The sequence below is a fragment of the Hyperolius riggenbachi genome, chromosome 2 (assembly GCF_040937935.1).
Source record: "Hyperolius riggenbachi isolate aHypRig1 chromosome 2, aHypRig1.pri, whole genome shotgun sequence".
Classification (NCBI taxonomy): domain Eukaryota; kingdom Metazoa; phylum Chordata; class Amphibia; order Anura; family Hyperoliidae; genus Hyperolius; species Hyperolius riggenbachi.
This window is the reverse complement of record NC_090647.1, coordinates 478030981-478046827: the sequence shown is the minus strand read 5'-3', so window position 1 is coordinate 478046827 and position 15847 is coordinate 478030981. Positions and strand designations below refer to the sequence as shown.

At 42.1% G+C, this 15847-nt stretch overlaps 1 protein-coding gene across 2 annotated transcripts in view; it reads right to left on the bottom strand.

Annotated features, from left to right (window-relative positions):
* NAGPA (N-acetylglucosamine-1-phosphodiester alpha-N-acetylglucosaminidase) overlaps positions 1–15847 on the bottom strand; it is a 49068-nt gene that overhangs the window by 19304 nt on the left and 13917 nt on the right. For both annotated transcript variants that reach the window (XM_068270269.1, XM_068270267.1), the window contains exons 4-7: positions 9611–9719; positions 5357–5485; positions 2969–3174; positions 1163–1210 (exon numbers count right to left, since the gene is read on the bottom strand). In XM_068270269.1, the coding sequence (XP_068126370.1) occupies positions 1163–1210; positions 2969–3174; positions 5357–5485; positions 9611–9719 (492 nt within the window). The remainder of the gene's footprint in view (positions 1–1162; positions 1211–2968; positions 3175–5356; positions 5486–9610; positions 9720–15847) is intronic.

Genomic DNA, 15847 nt, shown 5'->3' with positions numbered 1-15847 from the left:
TACTGAAAAACTATAAACTCGTATGTGAAAACTGGCCACACTGGACTCAATGAAACCCCTTCCATGGTCCTTCTAAATACCAGAACACCACAGAAGCTATGCTGGACTTCCTTGAAGTGATACAGATCTCTACATGAGTGCATCTTCAAGAAGAATGGAATGAAGTTCACGCTGGATTAATAAGACATTTGGCTGTTCTAAAGCCAAAGAATGGCTTTACCATTTACTAGCTAGCATATTTGGATGATGTGCGTAGAAATGAATATTGTTCAGAGGCTGCCTTATTGTATCCACCCCTGTGTACTGATCAATAGCATTTATAATAGTTTGAATAGAAAAAAAGTGTTATTCATTTGTAGGTATAATACTATCAGTCATAACTGGGCTTAATCATGTCCTAAGTATAACGCATTAGACAGACTTGAACAGCAGACTCTGCTATGAGGAAAACTTGCTGACAGCTATCAGCTGTAGCTCTGAGGAGAGTCACATCAGTTGAGCAGCCAATAGAAACACTGAGGGGAAAGGACCTTCAACTCAGAAAGAAGGTGATTGGTTAGTATTTATTATTAATTTTTATATAGCATCAACATTTTATGTAGCGCTGTACATAGAACAAAAAAAACAGTTGGGAGCATAGAGATCCATGAGCAGTTTAAAACTCTGTATTTGTATTGCTGGATGTCCTAAATTCTACAAAGTTGATTTGTGGTTTGAAACATCACCAATACTGGTGCACGTTCATATGATAAGAATAAGAAACTCCAGGACAATGTCCCTGTGAGTTTACAATGAATAGGGTAGTGGGTTGGAGACATTAGGGAAGGAGGGGTTAGTTGGTGAGGCAGTGAACCTACTAGGCTACCTATAGGAAATTATAGGCTTGTCTGAACAGGTGTGTAGATTTGAAGGTTTCCAGGTTCAGAGCATGTTCAAATATGTCAAGATAGACAACTCTTTAAAAACATCTTGGCACTGGCTGCAACTGCTGAGTACAGAAATAGGAATGGGATTTATTGCTCTTCCACATCTCAGGGGGGTAGAAAACCATGACCACTTTCAGGATATATTTGCAGTTCAGCAGAGGGAGACGCATACTAATGCAGCAAAAAAATGACACCTTTTCAAAAAAATTAAACACACTGATATTAAAAAAAATTACCATCAGAACAGTTGCCGCCTGTCCAGCCAGCATCACAAAGACACCCATCTGTAATACAAGGAGGGAATTATTAGCAAGAAATGTAAATTAAAAAATTGCAATCAGATTTAATAGCTGTCAATTCCCAATAACCCTCCATCTTGTATGATCATGGCATGATCTCTGCATTGTTGCAGAGGTTGTAGCATGACATGGGGTGGGTAGAGACAAACACTAGCAGGTTCATTTAATCAACTGAAAACCGGCATGTTTAATCCAGGATTTCATAACAGTTTTAAAGGAACCCAAGGTTAGAGGCTGTTATATTTATTTCATTTTAAACAATACCAGTTGCCTGGCAAACCTGCTGACCTTTCTGGTCAGCAGCGTGCATCCAAATCTCACCCCTGAAACAAGCATGCAGCTTATGTCAGATTTTTGTCAGAAATATCTAATCTGCATGCTTGTTCAGGGTCTTTGGCTAAAAGTATTAGGGTATAAGGTAGTGGATAAGCAGGACAGCTAGGCAATGTGCATTGTTTAAAAGAAAATAAATATGTCAGCCTCCATATATCCACCACCTCGCATACCCTTTAATGTACAAAGAGCAAAAGAAAACCTTAGAGACACTAACATCAAAAAGTTCCCCTGGGGGGGTACTCCCCTCGGGAGGGGAAGCCTCAGGGTCCCAAATGAGGCTTCCCACGCCGTCCTCTGTCCCACGGGGGTCTTGCTGCAGCCCTCCGAACAGCGGCCCGACAAATCCATTAGCTTGCTCAATATTTACCTTTCCAGGCTCCAGCGGGGGAGCTGTTGCAGCTTTCGGCTCCGAAGTAGACGGAAATACCCGAACGCAGTCGGGGCCGCTCTACTGCGCAGGCACCGGAGACTTGTGCCTGCGCAGCAGAGCAGACCCGACGGCGATCGGGTATTTCTGCCTATTTCGGAGGCAAGAGCCGCCACAGAGCCTGCGCAGGATCCGGGAAGGTAAATATTTACATCGCCACTGTTCTGAGGGCTGCAGCAAAAACCCCGAGGAACGGGTGTGATACCTCATTGGGACCCAGAGGCTTCCCCCTCCCGAGGTGAGTACCCCCCAGGGGAACTTTTTGATGTTACAGGTTTTCTTTAAAAGGGGCACTATAACAAATTTAATAAAAAAAATCAATTCTGAAAATAATGGCATGGATTGATTATAACTATTTAAGAAATAAACATCATTTATGGAATCCGTAAAAACAAAATAATAATAATAATAAAAAAAAAGAAGTACCGTAATTTTGAATGCTCTAATCTAATCTTTATTGTCAGCAAAATCACTTCCTGACAAACTTCAGTCAGTAAATTCTCCCAGAGAGGAGGAAAAGTGTAGCCGTCTATTCAGATATATGCAATTCCTCCTGTGGGGCTGTAGAAGTTATGTTGGATCATTCCAACAACTCCTACAGAACAGGAGCACCAGTGATTTACTGGCACCTTTCTTCAGTCTCCAGGTTCCCACTGCAAACCTGAAAGCCCCTGCTGGTGACTGTGTATCACATCACCTGATGCCTACTGCAGTGTTCTCTCCAGGCTCTTTAAGCAGGGTGCTCCACCCAGCAAGCTTTGGTGAGCATCCGGCTGTCATCAGTCACCTCCTCCTCTGCTGTAAGAGTTGTGCACAGAAGCTCCAGCCTGCATTCTCTCATCTCGCCCCACCCGGCTACCTTTTCATGCCACCCGGTTACTATTTCATGCCACCCGGCTGGAAAACATTTCTGGGGAGAACACTGCTACTGCGCTAGGACATGAAATGGAAGTTATAATAATAAATAAAACTATACATACTGTGTGTGCAGATCCCATGGTCAGTGCAGTTGGAAGCTCCGCATTGGAGGATGTCACAAGAGCTTCCTGTCCAGTAGCCAGTACAATGACACTCCCCTGCTACACACTTCCCATGACCGCCGCAGTCAGGAGGATCACAGTAGGGTTCATGGACACACACAATGGTGGAAACAGTTCTAGGGCAACGCCACATACCATTATCTGGACTAGAGAGAGACACGCAAAACAAAACAAAAACAAAACATTTCTTACAGTCTGCAGACCAGCAAAGTGAAAGTTGGTATTACAGATGATGGGCAGGACTTTTCTCGAGAAAATATTTTATAAACACTAGAATTTCTGTGCATTGAAGCTGATATTCCAGACATGAAGACAGGAGCAGCGCTTGATCTACTGCTTCATAGCTGTGTACTGCACCAAGCAATACAAAGCTAGTAACATCCACAATATGTTCAATATTAGATCTAGATCTAGAGGAGATACGTGTACATCATCTAAAATAGTACATAGCCACCTTAAAGCGGAACTGAACTCAGAACTTCCTCTCTAGTCTAAAAGATAAGAAACAGCATAATAGCCTTCAAAGAAAACCATTTCTTACAGTTGATACAAATCCTGAAATAAATCTGCAGTGTGTCTACTTCCTGCTTTCATGGAAGCAGACATGTTTTTAACATCCTGTATTTACAGACTAGCTGTTCTGCCATGGCAGTCAACTGACAGAGGAGAGATCAAATTACAGTTGTGATTAGTCACAGATGAGGGGGAATTAGGCGAGCTAAATTGTCTAACTATATACAGGCTGCATTTCACAAGGTTTTCTTTCTGTCCTGTGCAAGAGTTCAGGTCCACTTTAAACAGCTGAGCCTCAGTTGCAGCTTAACCTTACCTGGCTGCAGTAGGCACAGTTGTCACTTATTCATCTGTAATGGACACTTGTGGTGATCCAGACACTGTCAGGACACCAATGGAGGAATGATTTGTACCGATTCTTCATTAAAGAAAGATGTGGGGAGCATGATCAAGTTAGTGAGTGCTGGTGGAAGATGCTTCATGAGTGGGATTGTCACTCTTTAAGCTGCAGCCATTGCATTCCATCGCAACGGACAATATAATCGCAATGTATGCTTACATCAACAGTGAGGCATTTGCCATCGGAATAACATGCAGCATATTGCGCATTAACAGACAACATCCACATTTACAGTGGCAGTGAAGCATACTTAAAGAGACTCTGAAGTGAACCTAAATCCCCTTTTAGAACTTGTATTTATGTTAAGCAGTATAATCCCTGATAAACCGCTGCTATTCCGCAGCAAAACGAGGGGTTTATACCCCACAAAATCCCCCCTGCAAAATCCACGACTTTCTTGGTTATGGATTTTGCTGCTCATGGAGGCAGAGCTATGAGCTGCAGCTCTGCCTCCATGCGTGTCAATCGCCGCACGGATCTCTGCCTCTCCCCACCCCTCTCTGTGATGGAAGACTGAGAGGGGTGGGGAGAGGTGGCGATCAGCCGGGATTGACGCGCTAAGAGGCAGAGCTACCGCCATTAGCTTTGCCTCTATGAGGAAACGCTCCCCGGACACATCAGAGGGGATTTGGGGGGTTCAAAAGTTCAAAAAGGGGATTTAGACTAGCTTCAAAGTCTCTTTAAATGTACTGTAAGCTTCACTTTGCACTCCTAACCTGCAATGCGACTTTTCACCTCCATTGCAACTCAATGTGCATAGGTTGAAAGTAGCCTTCGCTGTGCAGATTTATGACATTTGGTAATTGGCCTGGAGATTGGGTTTTCAGTTCAGTGTTGTGTCATAAGCTTAAACTGTAGTGTCTTTTTTTTAATTAAAAGTATACCAGTCATATAAGTGGTATACAAGCAGCTATTGCTCACCTACTTAAAAGGACAACTATTGCAAAAAAAAAGTAGGCAGAACCGACAGGTTTTGGACTAATCCATCTACTCATGGGGGTTCTCAGGGTTTTCTTTGTTTTCTACAGCATTTCCTGAACGGCAGTTTAACTGCCAAAATAGTAAGATACCAGCCTCCCTACTCACTGGCACACTATTTTGTCAGACTTTGCAACTGCTGTTCAGGAAATGCTAATGAATACAAAGAAAACCCTGAGAATCCCCCATGAGGAGATGGACTGGCCCAAAACCTGGTTCTGTCAGATTTTAAACTGCCTACTTCTTTTGAGATAGTGATCCTTTAAATAAAAAGCTACTATCCTAGTTAACATAGTGATTTTAACTCAAATGAAACAAGTCCTGAGGATCATCACCCAGGTAACAGCATTTTCAGGAGTATCTAGATTTCTCTCATGCAGTAAAAATAATAAAAAATAGAAATGACACACAAACACATGCACAGTTTTAGTACACACCAGTGATCAGAAGGATAATTAGCTAACGTCCCATTAAGAACCAGAGTGGCTGATCCGCCTCCGTCCAGATTTATGGCATTGTAAACATCTTGACTCTTTAAGAAATCAGCCATTTCCCACAAGTTCAGACTAAAATAAATAAATAAAAAAGATTAAATTAGTAATGCTTTTTCAAAACAAAGTTGAAAATATGAATCCTACTTGTAAACCCTGCAGTTCTGGGTCTGTGAGCAAAGTCAGGCATACAGAAATGGATGCTCTATTTCAGGTACAGAGGTCTTCCTAGAGCTGTGTGAGAACTCCGTTGCAGAGCTTGTTTTTATACAAGCGCGTAAGCAACGCACTAATTTGCAGTAAGATTGCCTTGTGCAGGCAGTGCACAAGAATTTTACCGCTACTACCACTGGCAAGGTGTGAGTTCATAAATGCTCTAACCCCCTAGACCATAACAGTCAGTGGAGGATCAGGCAAGCCAGCCCAATCCACACATAGAAGCAAAAAAGGATCCGCAAACCAGATGAGGTCGGTGCAAAAAGCTGGTTTTCTTTATTAGAGACTCCACATTACAGGGTGCAATAAAACCACCGTATCAACTGACGCATATCGGGCCTACCATCTGCCCTTAGTCATAGTTGTACTACCAGTGGCAGCATAGTGCAAGTTACCCAATTAGCAAAACCTGCATTACCCAAGTAAGGAAAACGTTGCTAGGGTTACCCTAGCAATACAATACTCACAGTCCGCGCTAATTAGGCAACTGCCAGCAGTAGTAAACGGTAAAAATTGTCATGCACTGCCTGCACACGGCAACCTTACCACAGTTTAGTGCATCAGGCCCCTGATCAGGAAACCTAGACTTCCTGCACCACTCACTGACTGACTGACTGTGCAGTAGGTTGCAATTTTTTCTCATAGATTTGGACTGTGCCGTTCCACCTGCAGTCTGAACAGTGGAGAGGATGCAATAAAGGAATCTGCAGCAGCCACACCCAAAGTCTAAAACCTCTCACAAAGCTGCTTCTTCTTGTGTTGGCAAAATTTCAAGACAGTTGCAGATGCCGCATTTCACACAAGGCGGCAAGATTTGTGAACTTTGATTAGAAGCTATTACACATGATTTTTAGATTTATACCTAGATATTTGATTTAATGGCTCTACCCTCAGCTTCCAGAAGAACTAGTCTGCATAAAAGAGGGTGGGAGGCTGTAAAAACGCATGTTTTTTTCTCATGAAACATCACTGGATTGGCCATTCGATATTTAAACATTTTAAAAGCAGTTCACCATAAAAATATAATTTCAACAACAACTGGTCTGAGTGTATTAAGTGATAAAGATGCTAATCCTGCTTTGAAAACTTTCAGAAAACTTTTTCTGCAGTTATGGTTTAGCATTATCACACAGCTTAGGAGCACTGGCCCTTTAATTGCCATTGCCATCGGCTGGCAAAACAGTTGCATGCTGGGAGACTTTTTATCTAGAATATATTCCTCCTCTTCCCTTTATTTCCCACTCCTAATGACATAAGACCGTGCACTTTCTAGTATAGACCTCAGTGGGAGTGTCTGAATACTCTGGGTGGAAGGCGGATAACGAATAACAAATACACAATAAGCAAGAGGAGAGGAGGGGGAAAAAAAAAAAAAAAAAAAAAAAAAAAAGGGAGGTAATGACAGGATTAGCTTCATTCAAAGGTAACTTAGATGGAAACTGTCAAGAATAGGATTCTCTGCTTTTCCTATGTAAGTAGAACTAGTATGTATCTACTTATATATGTGTTTTTTATTTCTAGGTTAGCATGGGTGTCACTTGTTCTTTAAAACAATCCTTCAGAATTCATGTGCAGCAGCTATCTGTTTTTTAAAGAGAACCCGAGGTGTGTTTAAAGAATGTTATCTGCATACAGAGGCTGGATCTGCCTATACAGCCCAGCCTCTGTTGCTATCTTAAACCCCACTAAGGTCCCCCTGCACTCTGCAATCCCCCATAAATCACAGCCATGCTGTGAGGCTGTGTTTACATCTGTAGTGTCAGTCTCAGCTGCTCCCCCGCCTCCTGCATAGCTCCGGTCCCTGCCCCCGTCCCTTCCCTCCAATCAGCAGGGAGGGAAAGGATGCAGGCGGGGACTGGAGTTCTGCAGGAGGCGGGGAGAGCAGCAGACTGACACTATAGAGATAAACACAGCCAGCTCTGACAAGCTGTTTGTCAGCAGCGTGGCTGTGATTTATGAGGGATTGCAGAGTGCAGGGGGACCTTAGGGGGGTTTGGGATAGCAACAGAGGCTGGGCTGTATAGGCAGATCCAGCCTCTGTATACAGATAATATTCTTCAAACCCACCTCGGGTTCTCTTTAATGCTATATCTAGCCAGCTGGCTGACTCACCTGCTTTGAGGAGTCAGGAGATAAGCAAAGACAAGAAACAAGTTATATTTGCTTTACAGCTTCAAGGACTATGTTGTTGTTAGCACAGCAGAGTTGTGAAAACAAGGTTTCTGAAAGTCAATACTTGCTCCAGGATACACAGTATTTTTAATTGCAGATATATTGTTCTCAAAAATATTTCCAAACATAATAGCCTCAATTCTGGTAGGGTTTTCGAGCAAAATTCCGCATATACAGTAATTTACCGCATCATGCGGTAATGATAGTTAGCAATTCTGTTAGATTTTACTGATGTTTTACCGCATGCAGTAAATTTTAGTCATGAATTACCGCAAACACTCCCTCCCCCCCACCGGAATTCTCAGGGAAATTAGGGGGAATGTTAGCACCTAATTTACCAATCAGTTTAAGACCTGTCTGTATTTGGCGGTAAAGTCTATGTGTATGCATTTTGCAGTTTTTTTTAGTGGAGTTCCTATTCAGGTTGTGTAATAGAAAAGAGTAATAGAAATAAAACTCCAAATATTTACTGGATTTTTTTTTTTACAGGAGTTGCCTATAAATATACTTTTCATAGTAGTGGGGTGTGGGTGTCGGGGCACCCTCTAGAAGAGGGCACAGAAGACAAAAAGGGAGCCCAATGGTGCAGTACGTCAAAGTAAAATGGTAAATGTAAAAGTAAAAGAACTACACACAAAGGTGGGTTTGCAGAGGGGCAACCGACCACAGGAAGCAGGTGGAGACAATGAACCCGACTCCACTCGGGGAGATCGCCAGAGACCTGGATGCTGTCACTCTCTTCGAGAAAAGAAGGGAAACAGATCTCCACCGTGGTGAAACCACGGGTACTTTGTCTCCACCCCTCAAACGGGTGGCGTATGGGGGTATGGAAAGCACTAAATAGGTAGAAGAGGCGCCCTGGTGTAAAGATTTAGCATAGTGAGGCTCCCTATGCTAAACCTTTTGCTTAGTTTGACATGGATATTGGCCTGAGGGGGCGGGCTCGGACCCATGAAACGCATTGCCTGGGCAACCACTACAAAAGTCTTGTTTACACAGAGATTTTTCGTCTGTGGGGTAAGCTACCTCAATCCTTTGTTGATTGTATACTGTTCTTAAATGCTTTTATTATACACCAGGGCGCCTCTTCTACCTAATTAATACTTTTCATAGGTCGTAACTAATGGAAGACAATTAAAGACTACTATTATTTATTTACCACATGCTTACCGCTGAAATAACACACTTTTTAACCGCACTTTATACATTTACCGCATGTTTAGCAATTCTGAAAGATTTTTCAACATTTCTAAACAAAGAGGAAAATACAGCATGAGGTATTTTAGCAACAAAAATATTTACTGCACATAGCTACAAGAATTGAGGCTATTATAATCATAGAAAAAAACAAACCAAAAACTAATGGTATCCAGAGATTGTTAAAGGACACTTGAACTGAGAGGTATATGGAGGCTGCCCTTTTTATTTTCCTTTAAACAGTACCAGTTGCCTGGCCGTCCTGCGGATCATCTGCCTCTAGAGCTGGCAAAACAAAACTAGCAACAATGAGAAGCCAGTGCATGACTGGTAGTGGTGATTTTAACCTACTCAGGCACTAGAAATGACTGGGGATCATTATCAGCCAGAAACGTACAAACTCATTACATCATCAACACATGCTTCTTCATTTCTGCTGTAAGAGAAACATGCCTAAATAGCTCATGTCACATTTCAGTGGGCATTTGCTAGCCTAAAATGGGACCGGGAAACAATTTAAGCCCGATTCCATTTCCATGCCATCCAAAAACTTAGAAACAAACCTTAAGCTGGGCTTTACAAGTAAATATGTTGCCGGTTCCACCCAACACTCACCCTCTTCCATCAGTTTGTCCATCCGCATGAAACAGAATCAGTCGCCCAGATCGATCATGTCCAACTGCTGTCCTAGCTGATATCTTATTAATAAATTCATCAAATTTTCCTGGAAATGAACAAAGGAACAATAAGGTGTTGAAATAAAGAAATGGTAAAAAAAAGGCTAACAAGTCTAATATCCAGGGCTGTGGAGTCGGTACAAAAATCTTCAGACTCCAACTCAGACTCCTCAGTTTATGAAACCACGACTCCGACTCCGGGTACCCAAAATAGCTCAGCCTCCGAGACTCCTTATTCTAATACTTAACAGGGCTGTGGATTTTGTGCAAAAATCATCCGACTCCCGACTCCTCAGTTTATGAAATCAATGACTCCGACTCCAACTCCGGGTGCCTAAAATTGCCCCGTCTCTGACTCCACAGCCCTGATAATATCTCTGTACATTTTCAGAATCCCCTTGCTTCTCAATGCTGCTCAATTCTGTGTAAACGCTGTACTCTCATATGTGTACTGAGCAGAGGCGTAGCAATAGGGGTTGCTGAGGTAGCAACCGCATCAGGGACCTTGAGCCTGAAGGGCCCTCCCTCAACTACAGTATTAGCTCTCTATTGGTCCTGTGCTCATAAGAATCACTTCTATAGATGCTTTGAATAGTGGTAATCATTAAACTGTTCCCCATCCCCTTTTTGCATCTCTGACACTGTAGTTGGCATTGACAGGTTTTGGTGTGCCGTATCAATTGTTATGTATAGAGTGCTTGGGGGGCCCCACTGTAAAACTTGCATCGGGGCCCATAGCTCCTTAAATACGCCACTGGTACTGAGGTCTGATACTTTCTGCGCATCCGTTTCTGTTCCTGTCTAAGCACAGAGCACTGATCAGACCAGGTGTACCAGTCAAGCGTCTAATGCTGGGAATACACGATGCGTTTTTGCAGTCAATTTGCCATTCGATCGTGTTTCGATTTGTTTTTACGCTCGATTCTCTTATCTTTTGTTATCAATTTCCATTCACTTCTATCAGAAATCAAGCACTAAAATGATCTAAAGTGAAATCGGACATGTTGGAAATTACCTATCGAACCATCTATCTGCCTCAAAAACGCATGGTGTATGGTATGCATGGTACACACCATGCAATATCCTGTCAGACAGTTTGAATTAATAATTCCCATCAAGTCTGATCTGATTTCCAATCATTTTTTTGGTCACTTCTATACAAAAAAAAAAAAAAAAAAAAAAAAAATAAAAAAAAAAAAATCGATCAGTGCAGTCTAATCGCTCTGCGTGTTATAAGCATTTTTGTAAGCGCTTTAGCAGAGCAATTATTTAAATCACTTCCTGACGTCAGTCAGGAAGTGATTACTTTGCCCCCGGGAATTAATAAATACAATTTATTTATTCATTAAAGAGACTCTGAAGCGAGTCTCAATTCTCTTTTCTAACCTGTATTAATAATACTATAAGAGAAAAGATACCCCTATAAACAGCACCACTGCAGACCGTATATATCAATCAAAAAGTTCTTTATTACAATCTTTGCAAACACATATCAATGATACACAAAATTAAAAACAGCATACTATTGTATTTCCAGCCATATTAAACATAATGGGCCTGCAAGATATAATAATCTGTTATGTTCAATCTCAGTGGATGTACAAACTGTAACCACTGGGGGCTCAGAGAATGAGCCCCCTCGTGGATGAACCCGGGTTCATCCTGGTTATTGCATATGCTGAATGATTGTTTGTTTGTGATAATATAGCACTATATGCACTTTCATGGTTCCAAGTAGGGCTGATATGCACTGTTATACACAGGTTTTTTGCACTTTATAATTCATACTGAACCCGGGGTTCATCCACGAGGGGGCTCATTCTCTGAGCCCCCAGTGGTTACAGGTTGTACATTCACTGAGATTGAACATAACAGATTATTATATCTTGCAGGCCCATTATAGTAAATATGGCTGGAAATACATTATTATGCTGTTTTTAGATGTTTTTAATTTTGTGTATCATTGATATGTGTTTGCAAAGATTGTAATAAAGAACTTTTTGATTGATATATACGGTCTGCAGTGGTGCTGTTTATAGGGGTATCTTTTCTCTTATAGTATTATGTATACATGTTCTACCCCAGCACATGCAGTCAATATTACTTGGGGTGCTGACAAACCCTTTTGTGTTCTAACCTGTATTAATGTTAAGCCCCATAAGCACAGCTAAACCGCTGCTATCCCGCGGCAAAACGAGGGGTTAATACCCCGCAAATGCCCCCAGCAAAATCCACGACTTTCTTGGTCGTGGATTTTGATCTTCCTGGAGGCAGAGCTATGAGCGCGGATCTCCACCTCTCCCCCGCCCATCTCTGTGTACGCAGATGAGGGGCGGGGGAGGCGGCGATCAGCGGGTATTGATGCGCTTGAGGCAGAGCTTATGGCTGTAGCTCCACCTCAATCAGGAAGCGCTCCCCCGACACAGGAGAGGGGATTTGGGGGTATTAACCCCTTTTTTTCCAGAGGAATAGCGGCGGTTTAGCTGTGCTGATGGGGCTTAACATCAATATAGGTTAAAAAGAGAATTGAGACTCGCTTCAGAGTCTCTTTAAAGTGCTGGGTAAATCGCTATACAAAGCGCTTTTTCAAGCGCTTTTTTTATTATGTTGGCGCTTTATAAATACAATAAATACATTTCCATACAGTGGCTGCTGCTGTATGCTTTATTTTGGAGATCTCTGCTCACTTAAAGAGGAACTGTAGTGAAAATAATGTAATGAAATTGCTTATTTTTTATACTATTCCTTTATAAATTATTTAGTCAGTGTTTGCCTATTGTAAATTCTTTCCTCACCCAGATTCACATTCTGAAATGTATCACTGGTGGTGACATCTTTAGTCCTGTCAGGCGCATCACTGGAATTATAATGGTACAGAATGCGCCCACCCACTAAAACTTTCCCAAGATTAATTAGTAGTTATGTCCACAGCAAGTTCAGAGTCTTCGCTATCATCAATCCACAGACAGTCTATTGATACATATGCAGACAGTGCTCCTCTTCTCATATCATAACCTGCAGGATGAAAACCTGTACATAGTGCATTACTGTTATATTTTCACACTGACACCCCAGTGATTTAAAGTGCTCCACACTTGGTGTAATAATTGCCACGACCCCTTCAGAATGCAGGCTCACCAGATATGGTCCACCTCACTTTTCAGGTGGGTCTCTCGCATGAATCAATAAGCCAGCGAACCAACAGCCTCAAATCTTCAAAAGAGTTTAATCCAGATTCCTCTTATAATCACAATAAAACAACAAGGCCAAACATAGCGTAAAACCGTAAAACATTAGTAGCCAATGCCCTGCGCTAAAATGCACTCACGTCATATAGGTGGATAATGCGCATATCAGGCCCAGATAAGCCTTGCGGTGTCACCTCCAATGCGGTTTCGGCGTCCCGTCTCCGCTGCGGCGCTTCCGCTTGTGTATAACTTGTAACCGGCTCGTGCTTCCCAGTATGCTCCCAGTGACGTCAGGCGCTCCAAGCTCCGCCTTACGCGTTTCGTCCGCAAAGGACTCATCAGAGGCTGACGTCACTGGAGCGTCCGACGTCCTTTATACCAATTTCCCCCGCGCTGACTCCAACGCGACCCGTAGGTCGCGTGCGACCACGTCATCACATTCTGATTAACATATGCTGAAGCGCATCATCCATCTTGTCATGCGCCTCAGTTTCGCTTCCGCATCAGTGGGCCTTTGATCTTATATCAGCCATATATCTCCTGCACTGACGCCATCTACTGGATGACTACCTAACTGCTATCATTCTATGTTTAATGCACATAAAAAACACTTTAGATTTGCAATTAAATTTTAAAATTTGTACATATCTTTTCCTGACTACTACATCAAAACCTCTAAAAATGGCTCATCTAATGATCAATGCCCCATTTGACTCGTCATGCATGGAGGTGGCACCCTGGTGATTAACCCGCAAATCACCATTTATTATTATTAATTTTCATTTACTTCACTTCTCAAACATCTATTCATGTCTGTGCAAAATAACCTTCTTAGGTTAGTAACCTCCTATTCAACCATGGATGTCCCAATCAAAGGGGCCCCATTTACATGTGTACCATATATACTATGGCCACCCATGGGGGAGAAACCTGTGTCCAATATTTACTTACCCTGTGCCCCTAAGGCTTAACTACTCCCCATTCGCCCTTCTAAAATAACACGGGGTGAAACAGTGCAATGTGCCCTCATATTAATTTATACTACAGCCACAGATTTCTCGCATCTTTGTATACATATCCTGTCCCCCTGCCCCTCTAAACAATGTGGAAAGCTGTCTCTCACTAGTCTACAACCTCATACCCCCATATGGGATCCAATATACCAAATTCAAACCTACAAACCTCACAGGTCATTTGTTATAAAACAATTTAAATCGAATTCTACATTCATACCCTGGGGCGTCATAGTTTTTAAATTATAAATCCATCGCCCCTCTGCCTGAGAAATGTCCCGGACCAAGCTGGACCCCCTCCATTTCTTCACATGGGCCTCTATACCCATGAATTTCATATTTGCAGGATTACTATCATGAAATAACCTAAAATGGTTCGACACACTATGCGTGGCCAAGCCCTTCCTGATATTGGCCACATGCTCCCCGATTCTTTTATGCAATTTCCTGGTGGTACGGCCAACATATTCCATGTTGCAGGGACATTTAAGTAAATATATTACCCCTTTTGAATTGCATGTGATGCATTGTCTTAATGTCACCATCTGTCCCGTATTATTTGATATGAATGAGCTTCCCCTTTGTGGTAATGCCTCTCTGCATCCCCTGCAGCTCCGGCACGGGAAGAAGCCCTTTTGTCCCAGCATGTCACCAGATCGAATTTGGGGTGGGTTAATAAAACTGGGTACCAACTGTGATTTTAAATTCGGGGCCTTCTTATATATAAACCCCGGTTTGTCGGGTACCACCTTACTCAAGGCACCATCCAACCGCAAAATATTCCAGTGCTTCTTAATTATGCCTTCAATGTCCCTATATTGACCATTGTAATTTAACAATATGTCAAAGTCCCTGTTTTTTTGTGGTATTACATTGTTCACTTTATTTTTCAATAGGTCCCCTCTATTCATTGCTGTTATTTCTTCCACCAGTGTATTGAGGGTATTCTCCTTATATCCCTTTTCCATGAATCTTTGTGTGAGTATTTTACTTTGTTTTTTAAAAGTCTCCACCTCAGTACAATTTCTCCTTATCCGCATCAGTTGTCCCTTGGGTATGTTCTCCAACCACCTCTTATGGTGACAACTTTCTAGCGGGATATACCCATTTTTATCCGTGGGTTTAAAAAAGGTCTCTGTATTCAGTAAATTATCTTTTTTCTTAATCACTAGGTCTAGAAACTCGACCTGGTCATATGCCTGGGTAAATGAGATTTACCCAGGCATATGACCAGGTCGAGTTTCTAGACCTAGTGATTAAGAAAAAAGATAATTTACTGAATACAGAGACCTTTTTTAAACCCACGGATAAAAATGGGTATATCCCGCTAGAAAGTTGTCACCATAAGAGGTGGTTGGAGAACATACCCAAGGGACAACTGATGCGGATAAGGAGAAATTGTACTGAGGTGGAGACTTTTAAAAAACAAAGTAAAATACTCACACAAAGATTCATGGAAAAGGGATATAAGGAGAATACCCTCAATACACTGGTGGAAGAAATAACAGCAATGAATAGAGGGGACCTATTGAAAAATAAAGTGAACAATGTAATACCACAAAAAAACAGGGACTTTGACATATTGTTAAATTACAATGGTCAATATAGGGACATTGAAGGCATAATTAAGAAGCACTGGAATATTTTGCGGTTGGATGGTGCCTTGAGTAAGGTGGTACCCGACAAACCGGGGTTTATATATAAGAAGGCCCCGAATTTAAAATCACAGTTGGTACCCAGTTTTATTAACCCACCCCAAATTCGATCTGGTGACATGCTGGGACAAAAGGGCTTCTTCCCGTGCCGGAGCTGCAGGGGATGCAGAGAGGCATTACCACAAAGGGGAAGCTCATTCATATCAAATAATACGGGACAGATGGTGACATTAAGACAATGCATCACATGCAATTCAAAAGGGGTAATATATTTACTTAAATGTCCCTGCAACATGGAATATGTTGGCCGTACCACCAG